The 21,379-nt window shown below is 41.3% G+C and overlaps 4 protein-coding genes across 4 annotated transcripts; 1 reads left to right on the top strand and 3 right to left on the bottom strand.

The window, feature by feature from the left end:
* Positions 1-1,538: 1,538 nt before the first annotated feature.
* On the bottom strand, positions 1,539-3,590 carry BO66DRAFT_49770 (sugar transporter family protein). Its single transcript, XM_025653346.1, has 3 exons — positions 3,225-3,590; positions 2,496-3,170; positions 1,539-2,444 (listed from the first exon to the last, which is right to left on the bottom strand). Exons 1-3 carry the CDS (start codon positions 3,417-3,419, stop codon positions 1,794-1,796), a joined length of 1,521 nt encoding a protein of 506 aa, XP_025505657.1. The 5' UTR covers positions 3,420-3,590; the 3' UTR covers positions 1,539-1,793.
* A 1,980-nt stretch (positions 3,591-5,570) lies between these two features.
* BO66DRAFT_346675 (8-oxoguanine glycosylase OGG1) lies at positions 5,571-7,225 on the bottom strand. Its single transcript, XM_025644588.1, has 3 exons — positions 7,067-7,225; positions 6,086-6,963; positions 5,571-6,022 (listed from the first exon to the last, which is right to left on the bottom strand). Exons 1-3 carry the CDS (start codon positions 7,159-7,161, stop codon positions 5,613-5,615), a joined length of 1,383 nt encoding a protein of 460 aa, XP_025505656.1. The 5' UTR covers positions 7,162-7,225; the 3' UTR covers positions 5,571-5,612.
* A 160-nt stretch (positions 7,226-7,385) lies between these two features.
* On the top strand, positions 7,386-9,946 carry BO66DRAFT_390676 (splicing factor u2af large subunit). The gene is made up of 7 exons (XM_025647073.1): positions 7,386-7,618; positions 7,684-7,712; positions 7,787-8,405; positions 8,457-9,070; positions 9,119-9,380; positions 9,433-9,644; positions 9,702-9,946. Exons 1-7 carry the CDS (start codon positions 7,591-7,593, stop codon positions 9,726-9,728), a joined length of 1,791 nt encoding a protein of 596 aa, XP_025505655.1. The 5' UTR covers positions 7,386-7,590; the 3' UTR covers positions 9,729-9,946.
* A 221-nt stretch (positions 9,947-10,167) lies between these two features.
* Positions 10,168-12,927, bottom strand: BO66DRAFT_319050 (uncharacterized protein; the record flags this gene model as incomplete). The annotated part of the gene is made up of 4 exons (XM_025643632.1): positions 10,168-10,302; positions 10,363-11,065; positions 11,171-11,671; positions 11,942-12,927. 4 exons carry the CDS (start codon positions 12,925-12,927, stop codon positions 10,168-10,170), a joined length of 2,325 nt encoding a protein of 774 aa, XP_025505654.1.
* Between the last annotated feature and the right edge of the window lie 8,452 nt (positions 12,928-21,379).

The following is a 21,379-nucleotide window of genomic DNA, read 5'->3' as shown; positions in this document are numbered from 1 at the left end:
GGAGGCTGGAATGCGACAATGTGCAATCTGGAGGAGCCGGCGAACGAACGGACAAGCACGACGATGGGTGTGACCAAGCTGAATGAAAGTGTAGGTCGTGCCGAGATTCCCTGTCTTTCCTCCTCAATCGATTGTTTGCGGTTGGTTCGAGACCGAATGGACCCCTAAAAGGAACGAGCTCGGGGTTTGGCCGGAGGACGAACGAGCGACCGACGGACGGAGGCGATAAGGAGGGGAACGAGGAGGGAAGATAGCAGTAGAGGAGGCGACCGGGTGACGGAGAGGAAGGTCGGGAGAAGGTGAACGAAGAGAAAAAGAGGATGAGTCGACCTGAAGGAGGTTCAATAGGAAGGGGAGGGTGGAAAAAAGGCGAAAGCAGCAGCAACAGCAATTGGTAGCAGCAGTAGGGAAGCGAGCGAGCTGAGGCAAGGCGATGGAAAGAAAGGTTGGTCCGGTTGAGGTTCTGGTTTCTTTTTTGGCACCGCAGACGGAACGGGCTTGGCGGGATGCAAGTCGGCACGATCGAGGCACAATCGAGCCACCATCGACTGTCAGTCATACTCGGTATGTCTAATATACTTCTCTCTTATGAAGCAGCAGCGAATGTCTGTTCCTTTTCCTCATCCTCTGCGTTACAGGAACCCACTCCCCAGACCGGATGTCATGAAGTCAGCGTCGCATCGCCGGCCAACTGGGATACAAGGGACGAAGACCGGAGGGTCCCATGGGTCCCATGGATCAAGTCCGGCCTGACAGCTACGAGGAGAGAATCGTCTTGGCCTCACTTTCTACATGCTGGGGAGATAGAAGGAGCAGTGAGGGAGAGCGCAACAGTCAACATAATCGATCGCAGGCTCTAAAGGGCCTTTCATCTTTCTCAAATTAAAATACCCTGCTAATATGGAGGGCGCAGTCTGGACTCGCAATGAGACCCTGAGAGACTCCATCCAGGCTCCACCACCCAGCCCGCAGCCGAGTAAGTGGATGGAGAACGGGCAAATTACGGAGTACGTACTGTGCTGGCACACATCAATCACTAAAGATGTGTATTCATCTTCTACACAGTACTGTACAACCAAATCAACTCGTAGTAGACCGATCAACCATGTTTATCCCCAAGCACCTCAAGTAATACATCAGACCACGCATCACCCCTGCAGGTGCCAGCCAGGCAACCGCCGTGCGGGGTCAACCAACACCTATAAATCCAGCTCCTTCTCCCCAGTTCCCAACTCGGATAATTCCACCCTCTCCACTCTCCACTCTATGCACAATCCTGCATAAATATTCCAGGTGAGTTTATTTGGTCTTCTTCTTGAGATTCTGCAACATCGGGGATGCAAATGAAGAGACTTCAAGCTTGTGATGGTTTTCACCCAAGACAATGAGCCCATTTCAATTAAGCAGATGCTGAAAATGCCCTGTTGAGACTGGATCCTGACTTGCTTGTGTGGTGTCCTGTGCGTTGACTGACTGATCCAGTCGAATCCCAGGTTACAAATCCAAGCGACGGACTCTTAAGCAAGCTACAGTCGTTCAACATTTCCAAATCATTCCTTTAAAGTTCTTGTTCAATTCGAAGCTTGAATCTTACTACATAGTTATACTTACATTATTTCTCCTCCGGTAAACGAGGGAGACATTAAGAATCAATATGTATGGCCATACATGCTAGGTCTCGGAAGCCGTTCCAGTCATGATATCCAAGTATAATGCCGTCCATAAATTCCGAACGCTAAATCATCACATCGTAGATCTCGTACTGTAGTGTAAAAGTCTTTTCACTGCGTACTTCAACCCTCTAAGGTCCGCACGGTACCCTTCTCTGGGTCACTCTCAACAACTTCACCGTCCTTGCCGTGATGCGCCGTCACTTCCGCCATGTCCGCATCATGTGCCACATCGAACTGACGTCCCAACCGCTCCGGGCCCAAGAATGTCACCAAGATCACATAAGCGAACACACACCCCATGAAGATGCAGATCACCTTGCCGTACTGGTAGCGCTTGGCTCCAGTGGCTGAAGGTGGCAGAGGGAACCGTTCTCCGATCGTTGACTCGATCGTGGAACTGGCTGACGACACTAGGTTGCCGAGCTGGTAGGCTGTACCCACCGCGAAGGTGCGGATTGAGCCTGGAGACAGCTCCATCAGATGAATGGGAATGACACCCCAAGCGCCCTGCACGCAGAATTGTTCGAAGAAGGCGGCGGCCATGACATTGGTCGAGGTAACAAAAGTGTACGGGTAGAGGAGGGCACCGCCGACGACACTGATCACAATGATCGAGAATCGTCGGCCGAAGATCTGACTCGCCCAGCCGCACAGGGTGCCTCCCGTCAATGCGCCCAGGTTGGCGACGACTTGGGTGACAGTGACCGCATCAGCCGAGAAGCCAAACTGGCTCTTGAGCATGGTCGGATACAGATCTTGCGAGCCATGAGACTGCATTACTTAGTAAGTGGACGCCAACAACGAACTGTAGAAAGTACACACCATGAAGTTGAAGCCCGCCATGAGCAGAACGAGATAGATCAGCAGCAACCAGTGTCGCTTCAAAGCTGTCCGGCCCTCCGACAAGAAAGTCGATGTCACTCCACCCCGGACAGAGTTTCGAGTCCTCTGGCGTTCGATGAAAGCATCTGTCTCCGGCAGGCAGAGCCGGTAGATAATGATGAGGACCGGAGGGCATGCGCCGAACCAATACAAAGGTCTCCAACCGTGCGAGGTCGTGTCAACCAATCCGCGTGCAAAAGCCGTCGCCAGCAGATATCCAAACGCATAGCCTTGCTGGAGTAAACCGGATACAATACCACGCGCCTCCATTGGACAATCTTCAAGCGCAGTAGCCGCGGCGTTGCCGTATAGACCCCCCATAGCAATCCCGAAGAGAGCGCGACAAGCCAGGAACTCACGATATGTATTACAGAAACCTGTTCCCAGCTCCAGCACAATGAACATGATGTTGTTGACAATGAAAGGCCATTTACGCCCCCACCGGTCGGCAGCGATGCCGAAGGCGATCGCTCCCACGGAGCGGAGCATCAGCACGAGGGTGATGCCCCAGGTGATATCTGTGACTGACTTGTCGAAGGCCTCTGCGAGCTGGGTGGTCGTCAAGGATACGGTGAAGAAATCGAAGGCATCCCACGTCCAACCAAAGAAGGCGACCTAGGAATGCGATTAGCAGTGGACGGGCGGAGCGGAGGATCTCGAGTCACCTACACCAAAGAAGAGCCATTGCTTGCCACTGAGCAGAGTAAGGGCCTTGATGGGATTCGGAGCAGGGTTCATAGGAGGTACCAGGGTTGGGATTCGAGTTATCAGGTATTTTCCGACGCTCATTGACGGTAAATCGTCTTCGTCCGAAACATGATGCTGGACTGCCCGTGAGGGCCTGTCCTCTTTGACATGAGACATACTGGATAGAAGAGCAGACAACTACCGTTTGACTGAAGAAGAAGCAAGGAAAGGGGCAGAGAACGAGGAGTGAACCGCGAGAAAAGAAAAAGAAAAGAAAAGAACCGAAATTTGAGACTCGGCCGCAGTTTTTAAAAGGCCGACGTCGGGCAGGTGAATGTTCGCCGAGCAGCCATGAGGATGACAGACCCCGCGATTTCTCCTCGGGTCTAATCCAAACCTACCTAGTACCTAGTAGGCACTAGGTAGCCCAGGTGCTTCCTGAGGACCAGGCTTTGGTTAGCCTTTCGGACTCTTGCCGATCACTCACATGAGGCAATAGAGGCTGACACCTGGGCCGAATCAAAACCATGCGAGCATGCGAGGGAGGAGATGGATAGGAGGATTCATCTGAGTCAGAACGAGGCAGCTGCTTCTCCGCCCAAACCCTTTCCCCTGTTTCTTCTTTGTTTTAATTTCCCTCAATTCCCTTCCTCCTCTTCCATCATGATGACTGACCGAGTCTTCCATCTCAGATGATCAGGAATTGGTGGCCATTGACTCGGAGTCTGTTCTGTTCTGTTCCATCGCCAAGCTTTCCCCCGGAGGCCAAGAACCTCCCCACATTTTCTTGTTCTCCCACAGTTCCATGTCTTCCTCAACCTTCGAGTCTGTCATGCCATGACGTCTTATTATTATTCTGCTTGCAGCAAGTGCTCTTTACTGCCAGATGGTTGAATTGACCAGGGTGGGATTAAAAACTTACCCGCTTGTTGTTCTCCTATTCCTATTCACATTGGCTGGCCAGGCCCCTAAATGTCCCTCCCCCATTTCACATTTCACCCCCACTCCCTCAGTCAGTGCCAACGCGGGGTAAACTTGAACCGTGCCAAACCCCCATCGTCCATGCAAAATAGTGTTAAGCCATGGGTGCCAAGTGGGCGCCCACCGAAACTCAACCATATGAGTGTTGAACCTTTTACCTTTTGCTTTTCCTGTCTTCACCCACGCGGTGTCTACTACTGCGAACTTATTTTTTTTCTCCGGTCATGTGGTGCCACGCGAGCCAATATGCTGGTGCCAGACCCCAAACATTCCTACCCACTCACTGCTCCTTCTAGCTGAGTCTATGTAACATCACCTTTGGTCCGACTGGTCGGCCGACTCACGAAACCAGGATGCCGTCGCTCGTCCACCGACGGTTTCGCACCAAGTCTCTTCTGACTTGGTCCACACGGGCAGTCGGACTCAAGAGGCATTGGTACAGTCCCTATGGACCAATGGGCTGCTTGTCGAAGGATACATAACCAATTGTATCGGTACCTGTTCGTTTAGCCAGCCCGTCCGGGCAATTGGTATCATGCCCTCATCATGCCTTGACTCAAGACTTTCATGCGTCGGGAACCCTTTGCCGATGGACTCTACCCCCGCGCCAAATGCACATTCCCATGGGCCGTCTCACAGCAAAAGCACCGACTCGGATCACTGACCAGCCTGATTCTTCTTGGGTACTGCCGAAATCGGAGATGCTATCTAGTTCCCTTATCATTGCCCGTGTCAATTAGCCCAGTGGTTTAGCTTCTGTTGTGGAGTAATGTCGCATTTCAGCTCCCTCAGAACTTGGGCTCGGGAGCCTGCATGGCTCCAATGGATGTGATGTTGATTGGATCACTCTAGCTCGTCATGACTCGAAAGCTATAACCTGGTTTGGATGCCCTGTCTATCGATTCAAGGCAACGACAAGCCACGCGCTTGGTCTAGATACGGGCTCAGAAAGCATCATTGCCAAGCCGACAATGGGTGTGGTGGAAGCTTCGAGTGCCAAGGAGGTGCTTGGAGGAACATGTTTTCTTGGCCCAGTCTCGGCATGGACAACACATTGCTCGCAATCCATTTTGAGATGACAGGTTGGGTCGAATGATAGGCGACTGTAGGTATAACTCGTACGTTGGAGGTGAGCATCGTTCGAGCTACCATACCTCCTGGAGTGAGTATCTATATAGTGCTGGACGGTTTGTGATGCGTTCTCCTGCTGATACGATGAATACCAAGAGACTCTGCATACTGAATGAGTACAGCACCATTGCGAGACTGTAAAGCTATCATGCCCGAGGTTTGCAATATCCCCAATATTGCATATGCAAAACTATTTCTTCAATTTGATACAGAATGCAAATATATACAAGAAATATGATACAAGGTATGTTCATCACCTCATCGTTTCCGGAGCCGCTTGGACATTCGTCTCGTGGTCGTAGTCTGGGAGGCTTGGAGAATAGCATGCGTGTCCGCATCGTCCTCAGCCTTAATTTTGACGCCATCTTCGCTTGCTGCCCTCTTCAAGGGGATAGCCGTGGCCGTGGTAACCTCCGTCTTGACCTCAACACCGTCATCCTCTCCTTCCTCATCTTTAACCTCCACCTTCACCCCCACCTTGGAGGAAGTCGCCGCCAAGCGATCCGAGAAAGTCCTCAGATTCGCCGTGAATAGCACACTTTGCGCCCAGCCCGCCTCCTTTCCCCAAAGCTTGCGGAAATGATTCCCCACGGCATCGTACAGCACCTTGTTAAGGGACTTATGTGACCCCTTCCCGAACTTATAATCCCGCTGCGCAATCTGCCAAACTGTACATATATGTCATGGTCAGTAAAATCCCTCAGACAGAGAAGCTGAAAGAAACGACTCACCATGCGTATCAACCGGCACCGCCTCACCCCATCCCAACCCCATCAAACAAACACAGTCCGCGACTTTAGGCCCCACGCCTTGCAACTCCAGCAACTTGGCATGAGCAAGTCGATACCCCTCCCTTCCTTCCTCCTTCCATTCCCCAGCGTCACCCTCACCATCACCGCCCCGCGAACCAGGACGTCCCAACGCCACCGACTCAGGATTCCGCAAACCCTCCAACCACCCTTTCTCCCGCTCCAGCGCCACAATCCGCGCCGTCTGACAGATATACTTGGCCCGGTACCCGAACCCCAGCCCGCGCAGGGTGGCCTCCACATCCTCGCCGCCAGCGACCATCATTTCCTCTGGGCCGGGGAAATCGTGGTACGCGCGGCCGTCGACGGTGGCCACGAAGGCGCCGTAGCGTCGGCAGAGCTTCTCGACCATCTGCGAGATGCGCGCGATGTTGTTGTTGCTGCTGCAGATGAAGGCGATGAGCGCCTCCCACGCGTCCTGCCGCAGGATGCGGATCCCCGTGAACTGCGGCGCCTTCTTGCGGAAGTTCGCGTCGTGCTGGGACCACCCCTCGTACAGGGTGGTGAGGTTGGCTGGGAGGTTGAAGTAGGCGGTCAGGAGGGGGAGGATGGGGTCGTCATCATTGCCGTTCGTAGGGATAGGGTTGTTGTGTTCGGTTTTGAGGGGAGAGGAGGCTTTTTGTTGGTTTGAGGGGATGGCGGCGGCAGCTTTGGGTGGTGGTGGGGAGGTTGAGATGGTCTTTGGAGGGCGAGAAGGGAGGTAGGTTCGGTAGTAGAGGTGGGTGGGGTCTTGCTTTAGGGACAGCAGACGGCCGTGTAGAACGCAGCGCCATTCGTCGCTGTCAGGGACATTGTGCCATCTTTCGAAAGATTGGATCAGCTTTGTGAGTGCTTTATAGGATACAATAGTGCAGCACATGGGGCCCTGAGCGGCGAGGCGAGAAGGGAGGAGGAGTACAGTACCGGAATGATTGTCCACAGCGTAAGGTGGTATTGATGCACAGCTCACTCAAACTCACGGGCAGCTTGCGCCATTCGGAGAAAGCACCTACTGTCATGATGAAAGACAATTGGCCTCGTCAAGCATCCTACAAGGTTGCCAAAAAGTATTTTGAAATGAAGATCACTCCCAAACGCCTGTAGATACCGATACCGATTCTGCCGCCCACTGAGGGTCCGATAAAGAAGGCGGTCCCAACCGCGCTAACCGTTTTAAGGCGCGCCCGGGCGGCTGCCGCTTGCTTGGTCGCCGCCAGCGAGTTTTCCCTTCCCCAGCGCCGCAGCTCGACCACTCTCCTTCATCAGAGAGACGTCCTTTGCTTTCCATCTTCTCGGTTGCGCTTGAGGTCGCACTTTTGAAACCTCACTTCTTGTCTCAGGTCTGCTTCTGGAGCTTGTTAGTTGTTTCCAGCCGACACTTGCGATCCCAAGGACGAAGGGGGGAAAATAAGGAACTGAAACTATTCTATTTGGAGTTGTGGTTCACAATGAACGGTGATACGTATTCTGCCAGACGTGAGTTATATCCCGGACAACAGCCACGCTTATTGTGGGCTCACTTGCTAACATTGTTTATAAAGCGGAGGCGGGTCGCTCTAGGGATTACTACGTGAGTTCACTGACATGGACAATGTTTATCTCTCGTTCCATCTGTAGCTAGCTAACCCGACCGACGATGTACAGCGCGAGGAGCGTCGCGAACGTGGTGGTGAACGGCCGGAGAGACCGGAGAGATCGGACAGAGGGGACAGACCGGAGAGAGCAGAACGGGGCGAGCGAGGCGAGCGAGGCGACAGAAGACGGTCCAGATCGCCTCACTACAGCTCTCGGGGCGGCTCCCGACGCGAGTTCGAGGCCGACTCGTACTCGTCCAGCCGTGACTACCGCGCCCGAGAACGCGAGGACCGCTACTCCAGCCGCAGAGAAGAGCGCGATTGGGATCGGGATCGAGGCGACCGCCGCCGCAGAGACTACGAAGACAGACCCTCTCGCCGCGAGAGGGACCGAGACCTGTTCGAGGAGAGACCCCGACGGGAGGGACGGGACCGGGGGGACCGTGAGCGTGGAGACCGTGCTGACCGCAGCGGTGGTGGTGGTGGCGGCGGCGGCGATCGCGAGCGCGAGCGCGGCGGCGGCGACAGAAGGGAACGCAAGAGGAGTGCTTCGCCTCCACGGAAGAGGGAGCCTACACCCGACCTGACGGATGTCTTGTCGGTCTTGGATCGCAAGCGTCGTTTGACGCAATGGGACATCAAGCCCCCGGGCTACGAGAACGTCACGGCCGAGCAGGCTAAGCTCTCAGGTAAGCACAATGGATATTGAGTCATGATCGATCGCTTACGCATACATACAGGCATGTTCCCTCTGCCTGGTGCACCTCGTCAGCAGCCCATGGACCCCAGCCGTCTCCAAGCCTTCATGAACCAGCCCGCTGGCAGCAGCACCGAGACCTCCGCCCTCAAGCCTGCCAACTCCCGTCAGTCGAAGCGTCTTTTCGTCTACAACCTGCCTCCCACCGTCACTGGGGAGGCGCTCCTGGCCTTCTTCAACCTCCAACTTAACGGCCTCAACGTTGTCGAGAGTGTGGACCCTTGTATCTCGGCCCAGGTGTCGACCGACCGCTCCTATGCTCTCCTTGAGTTCAAGACCCCCGGTGACGCCACGGTTGCCCTTGCGTTCGACGGCATCACGATGGAGGAGCACGAGGCTGCCGGCAATGGTGATGCCAACGGCTCGCCGCAAGGGCTGGAAGTGCGGCGACCCAAGGATTACATTGTTCCTAGCGGAGTCGAGCAGGAGTACCAGGAGGGAGTTTTGTTGAACGAGGTTCCTGACTCGCCCAACAAGATCTGCGTGTCGAACATCCCCAACTATATCCCCGAGGAACCGGTGACCATGCTTCTCAAGTCGTTCGGCGAGCTCAAGTCTTTCGTTCTGGTCAAGGACAGCTCTACAGAAGAGTCCAGGGTAAGTGTTTTCGTGAACGTGTGGCTTTAGCAGATCTGACTTCTCCAGGGAATCGCGTTCTGCGAGTACGCCGATCCTACCGCCACGAGCATCGCTGTGGAGGGGTTGAACGGGATGGAGTTGGGTGACCGACACCTGAAGGTGGTGCGTGCCAGTATCGGAATGACCCAGGCCGCCGGGCTGGACATGGGCGTCAATGCGATGTCCATGTTTGCCAAGACGACATCTCAGGACTTGGAGACTAGCCGTGTGCTGCAGCTGTTGAACATGGTGACTCCTGAGGAGCTTATTGATAACGATGACTACGAAGGTATGTTTTGGTTGCTGGTTCTGGTGGGGGCTTGTGGCTAACCGCCCGGTAGAAATCTGCGACGACGTGCGTGATGAATGCTCGAAATACGGCCAGATCATCGAGTTGAAGGTGCCCCGCCCCTCTGGAGGCAGCAGACAGTCCCCTGGAGTCGGCAAGATCTTCGTCAAGTTCGACACGGTGGAGTCGGCCACGAACGCTCTGAAGGCGCTTGCGGGCCGCAAGTTCTCTGACCGGACCGTCGTGACGACGTATTTCTCCGAGGTGAGCAGTCTTCGTTTGGGACATGAATCGGAAAACACTTTGCTGACGAGGCTTTAGGAAAACTTCGATGTCAACGCTTGGTAATCGCACCGGTTGTTTTTGTACCGCGTCTTTCCTAAACTCTCTCTTCACGATGCTTCTTAATTGATTTTAGGCAAGTCATGCCCAAGGCCCGAATTGGGAACAGCCGATGCTCAATACCTGTACTGGTTGTGGGAAAGGGGGGAGGATCTCTATAATAGTGGCTTTTTTCGACCTAGTACTGGGTTACGATGTATCATAGCGAGAAACGATTACTTGGATCTGATTGTGTGAAGCTTGTCGTAGCGATGATGTCTGGCTCGCAGGAGACACTGCGCCTACGAAGTAGTAGTCATTCTTGATAATCGAAAATTGAGTAACCTATAGAATGCGTACGCGACTGCTCCGTGGTAAGTGTGTCCTCTTTCAGGGTGTGTATACCACAAAGCAGGATCTACGGTCGCAGAAAGATATAGATTCTAAGACTAACAGGCGATGATGCTTAAGCATATAACCGGACCACATTCGGGGTCACCACATCCCAAGACGTGAACGAACAATGTGCATATTCTTCCGTTTCCATCGTCCCCGTCCGCGCCGCAGCAGCGGTACTCGAATTCGGATGGTTTCCCGTGCACTCGCCCACCACCACCACCACCACCTCTTCTTCCACTTCTCCTCCCTCATTCCCACCAACTATTAGTTCCTGATCAGTATGAGTATAAGGATCCCGAGGAATCTCCCCCCACATGACCGCCTTCCGCGCGGCCCCCTCATCCCCGTCAGGCGGGTGGCACAACGCCGACAGGGCCGCACTGCACCCTCCCACCAGCGGCATGTGGCTCTCGTCGTAGCGGCGAAACCCGAGTCCGACGAGCGCGGCCAGTCCCGCCGCTCCTACGACCACGGTTACCAGCGTCGCCATGGGCGAATAACAGCATCCCTGCGTCTCGGTGCCCGTGAAAGTCTGGTAGATATCAAACTCCCGAATGTACACGAAGAAGATGCTTTCGGAGAGGAGCCAGTGGAGCGTGGCGGACGCCGCCAGCAGCGGGAGGCTGTAGCGGTAGGGGAGGGTGAGGTAGTAGGTGGAGCGCTGCTGGCCCTTCGGCCAGGAGCAGCGCAGCGGGCGGCGCTTCGCAGTGTAGGAATGGAGCTCGGCGTCCACGATCATCGAGGTCAGGACCCCGTTCACCATGAAGTACAGGCAGGAGAAGACGAACTGGGGGGTGTTCGCCAGCAGGACCAGGGCGATCTGGTTGTTGGAGATGCCATCGATGATCGTAGCGCTGCTGATCTGGGAGAACCCCAGATCCATGGCAATCCCGAAGCTTTTCAGGTCGCTGAACTGGATGCCGTAGTAGACAAGGTAGGCGCCGGCGGTGATCGACGAGATGTAACTGGAGCGGGTCGGTGGAATTTAGTCGGTGCGCGATGAAGGTGGAAGGGGGATTTTCGGGAAGCAAAGAGGAAGATGTAGGAAGGAAGTATTTATCTAGTCTTACAAGAAGAGAACCGTCAAACGGCGAGTCCTACTGACAGCTTGGTACCATCGTTTGCGCGAAGGGACGAGGCTGGGGTAAAGTTGGGTAGTTGCCTGCGATCTAGTTGGCGATGAGAGGTGGTCTAACGGGGCCTGCACCCCGTGTTCGTCCGATCGAGCAACAGAAGCCATCTTGATGCCTTCTGAATGACCAACGGAGCTGGCGGACTGGCTCCAAGGTTGCACTCCTCGGGTCATCTGTGCGCGCGAGAGAAGACATCGACCTCGGGTAGTTGGATCAGGATGGCTAAGGAATGACGCCAGCGCATCGCCGGTGGTTAACAGAGGATTCTTGCGCTTGACACGGGCTGCTAATGCCATGCACGTGAGTTTGACTATGTTGCAGATAATGACGGCAATTGCTATTGGTGGACTGACGAACAGCTGGCAGTGCTGCTGTGATTCATCAATTAGACAGTGCAACACTGGTACATGCATACCTATATCTTCAAGGGGCGGGAGGCTGCCAATTTCAAAGAATCTAAAGGTAACGTTGGCCGCCCAAGAGCTATTTTGCCAGTGTGACGGGGTGCTCAAATACTCGCGCAGGGCTTCTTGAGACGGGTTGCAGGCACTGTTGTATTGAGCCAGGGTCAACATATCAGCACGCAGGACGGTGCTTATGTTCTGGTCCATGCTATAGCTAGGGTACCAGAGGCCCACGAGCGAGGCGTCGGCGAAGTTAAAAGCATAGTCAAAGGACCGGCCATCAAGGGCTATAGAGTAGTTCCACACGCGATAGCTCCAGTGCATAGCAGTAACCGTCAAGTTGTTGTCGGATGGCTCCGAGTGAGACGGTAATACTATGGAATGTGGTGATGCTCCTAGATACAGAGTTGTCATCAGGCTACTGGTGTTGTAGAAGTGCTGTCTGTCAGCAACAAAGATAAGCGTGCCGTATTTCGTATTGTACTCGGGTCTGTATTTAGCCAGACAATCGTCAGTAGTAACGTTGGTAAATGTTCCATTGAAGATTCGCGCTTGCAGAGCAGCGGGATTGTATCCTGTTGATTCTCGGAAATATTGGCGGCTTGTCGGGTCACTATCATCAATCAAAGACTCGTTTGGGGAGAGATTGTGCGGGACCATGATTTGGCCAGGGGTAAGGGTAGCAATCGAGGTAAAGAAGACCGAGTTATAAATCATATGAATTGGTAATGAACTGACCAGTAGGAGACCCCATAAGAGCTTTCGTCGGGGGCTCATTACTGTCATGTTCCGGAAGCTGAAACTCCCTATATCTAGCCAGCGCGAGCTGGCGTGGGCTTGATCGATATCGTCGCGCGAGGGGGCACTCAGACACTGCATCACGTAGTTACTTGCACCCAGTAAAACCGTGCTCAAAGCGTTGATTGCAACATGTATCCCCGTTGACCAGTGAGATGAAACTGAACATTGCCCATTATATAGCTCGGCCATCTGAAACCGCGCTCGGTTGGTAGATTTTCGATAGGCCATGACAAGTGCGACCACGAGCATAGAGATGTTGAGGGTCAGGATGGTCGCGGTGATCCAGGTACAAATAAGGGCACCTTTGATCCACTCGCTTCCTTCTTTGGGGGCTTTCGAGAACCCTCGCGGAAGCCAGCTCTCTCGTCGAGGCCGGCTGTGCTCGGGTTTGCTGTCCGACGACGGAATAATCGTATAGCGAAATCGATCCCACCAGGTAGTTAGCAGCCGAATGGCTTTCCCACGTGTATTGTTGGTATGGGCGCTCATTGTGTCGTCTCAAACTATATGGGGAGATAGTGTTTGTAGGGATTGTGGTTCATGAAGCGAAAGACTGTTCCATAAACATGGGCAGCAATCGAGCATGAAGTAGATGGAATATCTGAAGGTTCAGGGGGGGGTTTCAGCCTGTGTGTCTACCGGCAGCAGTAGAGCATCATGCACAACATAAATCGGAGGAGGCATATGATATGACTGGCTCACAGGCTTCAGCCTCACAGTAACCAACCTCAGGCCAATTGCGGTACCAAAGACCCATTGCGATTCTGACTGCATGGCGCTAGAGAACAACAAACACCAGAGCTTGCCAGACTGCTATCGGTGTGGCAGTGTCAATGCCGATCGTTCGTCTGTGATAGTCAGTCTGTAGATAAAGCGTCGAATTTTCAATGCAAAAAAAGGGTACTTCATAAAAACAAGGTCGGTGGCGTCCATTTACTTTGCTCCTTCTCTTTTCTTTTGCTTTTTCATCTTGCTGATGCTGGTCCTCCTAAGCATGCCAGAGCATTTGAGATGCATCCGAGAGACAAAACCTTACAGGGACTTGCCCGGCGCAGAGACAAAGATGACTCCTGAGAAAAGCCTGGCCCTTGTGTTCAGTTCAAGCGCCTTAACGAAACTTCATTGATCCCTGAACTTGATTGTGGCTTAGTTCCATCAGAGCCATTCAGCCTTCTCCTTATGCTAAAGTATCCTTTCTGGTTGCTTATCATAGTAGCTGAACGGTAACCGGTATACACTTGGATATTCTCGATAGTCAGTTTTGTGTGCAATCGAGGCATTCAGAGCATCTCATGCTAGTCACCTAATGACCCATGAAAAAGCGAACTTAGGTACCTGTGCTGTGGGCTGAAATTTCACATTTGCGCCTCCGTAAGATCGGATAGAAGTACTTCGACACACGTACAGCTTAAGAAACTTAGCATCGACAGGGATCTTTTACTGTGTAGCATTGCAGGGTGTGCTGCCTGGAGTCAGCCTTGTTTGTGCTCTTCGTGGATCATCGCTCACTAGGCCTGAGGGGCCTTTCTTGATACCCAAAGGACCCAAATTTGTACTGAAGCAAACTAAATAATGATGAGGGAGGATAGTGATAAACTGATTCTAATGGAAGGATGATTCTCAAAAGCGATGAGATTCCTGCGGCTGATTGCAGGCGATAAAAACATGTGGAAGATGAGGAGATTGTGGGGTTAGGAAGGGTAAGGTAAGGAAGGTCTACACCACTGCTTTTCTAATAGGGGGGGGGAAAGAAAAAAGCAAAAAGCAAGAATCACTTCCAAGTCTCTTACACCTGCCCTTCTCAGGGATCGGGCGGAGAATGCCTGTGTACAAGTTGCTATTTAGAAAACCGGATGGGATCGACTTGACTTCTAGTGAGGACGAGACATCGCTTTCTGGAAGTATTGTGCATCAAGACCCCAACTAATGTATATGTAGAGAGCAGGGCAGAGGAATCAAACAAAAAATATGAGACTGTCAAGTGTCCATCTGTTATGAAAAATCTAAGCTAGATTAGATATATAGTTTATAAAACTTGGTTGTCTTCTAGTTTAGTACTCTCCGAAGCAAGTAGTCTGATCTTAGTTGTTTATTCTAAGGATTACCCTCAGTAAATGTTTTTTTCTAAACTGAATAGAAGTAGATCTACAATCCTCTCAATCTACTCGAAGTCTTATATACCTGTTAAATATTTTGCTGGTAACCTATTAGCAATTCAACTTTAGATCTGATTGTACAGTTCAGTTTTCAATTGCTGAATCTTAATTATATCTATAACTACCGATCTGGTTATAGATTTTTACCGACGGTATAGATGATAGACTTTTTAATATACCAGGCTACAGGGCTACGTATGAGTGACTGTTTTGTAAACAGCACGGCGGTGAATAATAACAGTATGCTGATGAATAATGGCTGTGTGTTGGATTACTGACTCCTATGCGCCTGCTACGGACTTTTTAGGAAGTCTGATAGGTCAAAGTGTGTCGAAGGAACGGCTATAGAGACTGGAAAGTTGAGGCTATTTAAATTAATATTAATTAGTTGCTAGAAGGAATTAAATATAGCTATATAATACTTTAAACTTTTTAGCTGTTATATAATCTAGTAATATCAGACTACCAATACTAATATACTTTTTTAAAGAATTTTATAATACTATTATTTTTTTTAAATAAATAATTTATAAAGTTTTTTAATATTAAGAATTTAGTAGATATATAAAAAGAAAGTCTTTAAATTAAAGTTTATACAGCTAGTTAATATTTTTATAAACTATTTTAATTCTAGTATTTTATATAAATATTAATATACTTAGTTTTTTAGTAAAACTAGTTATTCTAGGCTAATATAATTATATTCTTATTATTAATATAAATAGTTATTAAATATATATTTTAAAAACTAATATTTTTAAATATATAAATAATCTAATAGACTTTTTTATTTATAATATAAAGAGCTATATATTCGGCTTTATATATTAATATAATAATATAAATCTACAGATATAATAATTAAAAAATTAGATTATTTATTTATATAAATATATATTTAATAGTTAAATAGTATATATTAAAATAGCTAGTATAGTTAATATTAATATAATTGATTATAATTCTAAATTTATTAGCTAAACTATATTTTTAATATACTATATATAAAATTCTATAATTCTTAATTTAGTATAAATAGTAGAATAAAAATTAAAAATTATTTAAATATTATTTTATTAGATTATTTATATAATAAAATAGCTTTCTAATTATAAATATAATATTAGAATAAGTTTATATTATTAAATGTATAATATTTCTAATATTAATTTAATAGTTTTTAATCTTTTTTTTAAAAATCTATTTTTAATTCTTAATAAGTTTAATATTTTTATTTAAAAATATCTTATATATTTTTCTACTCGCCGAATCTGCAGTTTTAATAATATATTAAAAAGAAACTTTTTATATTAAATAAATAATATTAATAAAGTATTTAACTTTAACTTAGAGTGGCTTAACCTGACCGTTATACCTTAACCTTAACCTAACCATAACCGTATGGCCAGGTTAAAGTATAAAAAATTTTTAACTGTATAGTTAAAATTAGATTAAAATATAACTGCTATTTTAACTATTTATATCTACCGGTTAGAAAGATTAGGTATAGCAGATAGATTATTAACTACAGATTAATTAATAATATATATATTATTTTTATATATATTATATATAAGATATAATAAATTCTTAATTATAGTATAGTAATATTTTTTAAATTTAGCTAATCTATTCTATCTGTTCTATCTACTTTTTCTAAAATATATTATACTTTATAAAATACTTTTATTATTAATAGATTAATAGTTTTATACTACTTCTTATACTGTTTAGAACAGTAATTATAATTTTTATTAGAAATTAGATTTTTTATATTCTCTAAATCAGATCTACAGTTTTATCTGTAGAAACCGGATTTTTTATACCCTCCGAACCAGATCTACAGTTCTATTTATAAAAACCAGACTCTTTATATTTTCCGAACCGGATCTATAGTATTATCTACGGGAACTAGATTCTACTTTTTTTCCGAACCAGTCTACTATAAAATAAATAAATAATATTCTATTTTTATTAAAACCTACTACCGTCGACGCTTACAGTATAGTTTTTTTATATAATTCTAGTAATACACCTATTCTATACTACTTCTTATACTATTTAGAATAGTAATTATATTAATATAAAAATTATAAAAACCGGGCCTTTATTTTTATTTAAGTATATATAATATTTAAGAATTCCGGTAAGTCTAGTTCTTCTAATTCTAGTAATAATTTATTTTTAGAATTATTTTTAAGATTATCTATATTCTTATTCTTACTAATATAAAAGATAATAGTTATTTTATTTTTTTCTTATTTTTTTAATATAAAAGTAATTAAATCTAAATTAAAATCATCGAAAATATTCTTATATTTCTTACTAATTATAAAATAATTAGTATATATTTAAAGTATAACTGCTTTAATTATATTAGAATAAAAACAGCTTCGGTAATAATAGTAGATATTTTAAAAACTATTAAATAAATATTTAATACTAATACTATTACTTATAACTAAAAGAAAATCTCTAGCTATCTAATAAAAAATAAAAAACTAATCTCAGCAAGACTTTCAGTAAGCAAAAATATTAATATATTTTATAATATTTAGAATAATATTAGTATAAGTTAAGATATTTTAATAAACTATATATTTTTAATATCTAAATATATTTTTAGTTTTTTAAATATTTCTGCTGCGGGTAAGAGTCTTTAGTATTTAAAAATATTATAAAAAACTTTATCTAAGTCCGATAAAAATCCGGAGATTATTAACAGTATATTAATAGCCGGGTTCTAACTATAATAAAAATAGAATATTTTTTTTAAAAATAATTTAATATTTTTTATACTAGTTAATATTATTATTTAGTTATATATTCTTTTTAAACTTCTTAAACTTTAATATTAGATTTAGAATAATTATAATAGTATAGATATAGTCTTCTATCTAATAAATATAATAGTAGTACTTTTAGAGCTTTTAATATATATTCTATAAACTTTTAAAAATTTTCTTCTTTTAAAATATCTGCTTTTGTATTAATCGGTTAATTAAATAATCTAAATAATTAAAAAAATTATTATAAATATTATAAATCTTATAAATAATAGGCCCACTGTTCTCAGATAAACAGAATATAAAAAAAAGAGATATAGAAGCTTAAAAAAATACTCTATTTATTTTTATTTAATTATAATAAGATAAAAATAATTAATATTACTATAGTTATAGTATTAAATAAAGCTTTAAATTAGTTAATAAAATTTAAATATTCGGTAAATTATAAGATAAGTTAAATTCCAGCAGGTTTTATAGTTAAAAAAAAATAAAAAACTAAACTAAATTTAAGTTTTTAAGTAAGCTGAAACTTCTTATAATATTAAAAACTTATATTTATAAATTATATAATTTTCCAAATCTATAAGTAAAAATTAGTATAGTTAATAGAAAGGTTTTAAAAGCTGTTTATAGAAAGCTTATATAAATAATTTTTAAAAAGATTATTTATATTAATCTTTTATAAACAGCTTCTAGAATATATCTTTTTAAAAATTTTTAAAATATTAGAAAAAATCTTAAAACTACTATTATTATTCTTTTATATATATTTAATAGTACTATTTAAAATCTTAATCTAAAGTTTCTGCAGAAAAGTATTAATTATAAGCTGAATTATATAAATAAAACAAAAAATATAATACTAATTTTAAATAATCTTTAAAAAATTAGAGTTAATTAAAGTATTATAAAGCTAAATATTTTAACTAAACTAATTTTAAAGCTTAGATAAGATTATATTAAATATTAAACTATTATTACTAATATTATTAGTTGTTATATCTAATAACTAATAGAAAAGATTATATTTATATAAAACTAATAAAATAATTATAGCTAGATTCTTACCGGTATAAAATCTAGATACTAGTTAGAAGTCTAGTAAAATTTTATAATAATCTATATTTTTTATTAAAAAATACCCGATTAAAGTAAGAAATATTTTCTAATTAGAACTAGTTCAGCAGTCTACTATAATTAATATATATTTAGTATCTAAGAATTTTAACAACAACTGTATATATATTTTTTTTAACAATTTTAAAAGATATTTTTTAATCTACACTTAATTAAAAGAGCTTGACTTTCGGTAGAAAGATAAAATAGTAAGATTAATTATCTATTTAAATTAAATATATTTAACTATTTAAAAAAGTAGATCATAGATAATTATAAAATATAAAACTTAATTTTAAAAACTCTGTTTATTATAGGCTGTAGAGGCCTAGAAGAAAATAATTATTAAAAAAGATTTATTTTAAAAAAATAAAAAAATATTTATAATAACTTTTTACTTAGTATCTAAATAATTATTTATTTAAATATAACTAATAATATTTTTTTATAATTTTTGCGAAGATAATAGCTTATAAAACTAGTTTCTAAGTTTTTAAGTTTTAGATATTATAAAATATAAAGATATACTTTATAATAAATATAAGAAAGTCTATTAGAAAATAATATATTTTTCTAAAAGCTGTTTTATATTATTAATAACTTCTTTTAATTAAAGATAAATAGTAGTTTTTAAGTATATATACAAGCTCTAAAAAAGATTATCTTCTATTATTAATTTTAAAAGATAGAAATTTTATTTTAAAAAAATAGATATAAAATAATCTTTCAATTTTTTATAATATGTATAATCTTAAGATTTGGAAAAAATAAAAAAAGCTGGCTTAAAAGACTTATTTTAATTTAAGAATTATTATAATTTATAAAGATCTAAAAAATAGAAGAAAAAAACTTAATATTATTTTTTAAAAATAGATTAGATAATTATAGTTAATTTATAACTCTAAGACTACTCTATAAATAATAAATATAAAAAAATAAAAATAGAAAAACTTTATAAAAATAATATTATTTTAGTTATAGATATATTTTTATATAAATATAATTTATTATATTTTTACACGCTGCTGCAGGTATTTACAGTACTTCTTAGATCTGGCCGTTTTATAAGCAGAGAATTATATTTAAAGTCTAAAATTATAGAGAATATTTTTTTTAAATAAAGCTTAATTAATAGAATAGATTAGAGTATAAAAAAGCTTTAAAAAGAGCTTTTATAAAAATCTACTAAAATTTAGTATTTTAGTATCTAATTTTTAATTAGATAGTTTCTAGCAAGTATAATTACTAACAAAAACTAAGTAGATAAAATAGTGCGGGTTCGACTTAAAAGTTTAATTTATAAGATATAATTCAGCTTTTACAAATAAAAAGAATAGATTAATAGACTATCTAAACTAAAATTAAAAGAATAAAAAATAAACTAAAAACTGTATAATTATTTTTAATAGTCTAATTAGAGGTAAATATATAATTTTAATAGTATAATATATTATATCTAAAATATATAGTCTAAATAGAACTATAATTATATATCTTTTTTTATATTTTATATTATAATAGTAACTAATTTTTAAAAAACTGAATTTTATTAAAATTACTAGGATTTTCTTATTATCTTGTAAAGATATAGATAATAAAAATATTATTTCTTTTTTAAGTTATTTTTATTTTATTTAAAAGACTTTTCTTTATATATTTTTTAGCAACAGTTTAAATAGTCAGATTAATAATTATTTAACCTAAGTATATTTTAACTGTACTAAAACTTAAAAAGATATAGCAGATAGGTTTTAGCACTAAAAACAGTTAAAATAGTTAATTATCTGGTTTTTAGCTATACCGCAGTTAGATATAAAATTTTTTTTAATCTAACCATAATCTGGCGGTCAGATATAAAAATTCCAATTAACCTGACCTGACCTGGCCGTTAGCCACTCTACTTTAACTTTAAGATATTATAAAATATTATTAAAATCTATAATAATAAAATATTTTAATAAATTTTAATATATAGTATTAATAAAATTTTTAGTAGAAGCAGCAACTTAAATATTATTAATATATAAAATTATAATTTTTTTATATTTTTTTATAAATAAATATTTATCGGCCTAAGATACTACTATTTTTATATTTATAGTAATAGTAAAAAACTTATAATATTAGTTTTTTATAAATTATTTTAAACTATATATAAATAAAAGTAAAAAATAGATTTTATTAATATTATTATTAAAGCTGATTAATTAAATTATATAAATCTTTTTATTATTATTATAAAATTTATTATATAAAAATATTTATTTAATATTATCTTACTTGTAGATATATTTAAATATTATTATAATAATAAAAAATATTCTTATTATTACTATTTTTATTATCAGAATATATATAAGATTATAGTTAATATTATATTATTATAGAAAGCTATAAATAATATAATAAGTTTTAAATCTATATATTTTATTATTAATATTAAATTTAATTTTAAATAACTAGTATTCTAAAATTATTTTATATTCTATAAATAGTTTAATAAAATATTATATATTATATTTAATAAATAGTTCTATTTTTATTTTTATAGTTTTCTATTATTTATTAATTTTAAAAAATAATATAGTTTAGTTAAATATTACCAGTTTAATAACTTTTTTGTAATCTTTAATCTAAAATATAATAGAAATATATACTAGTTATAATAAGTATAAAATCTAAAATTTTTATTACTTTAAAAAGTTTTTTATAAATAAATTAATTAGATTTTTAAAATTATTAATATATATTAATAGTATTAATATTAGTAGTAAAATATTTATAACTAACTGTAGTATTATTGGTTAATATATATATTATTTAATTAATTTTTTTATATTAGATTTACTATTTATATTAATTTTATATAGATTATAAGTT

The sequence above is a fragment of the Aspergillus aculeatinus genome, assembly GCF_003184765.1.
Source record: "Aspergillus aculeatinus CBS 121060 unplaced genomic scaffold BO66scaffold_15, whole genome shotgun sequence".
NCBI classification, from domain to species: Eukaryota; Fungi; Ascomycota; class Eurotiomycetes; order Eurotiales; family Aspergillaceae; genus Aspergillus; species Aspergillus aculeatinus.
The sequence above is the reverse complement of the archived record's forward strand: the minus strand, read 5'-3'. Positions and strand labels throughout refer to the sequence as shown.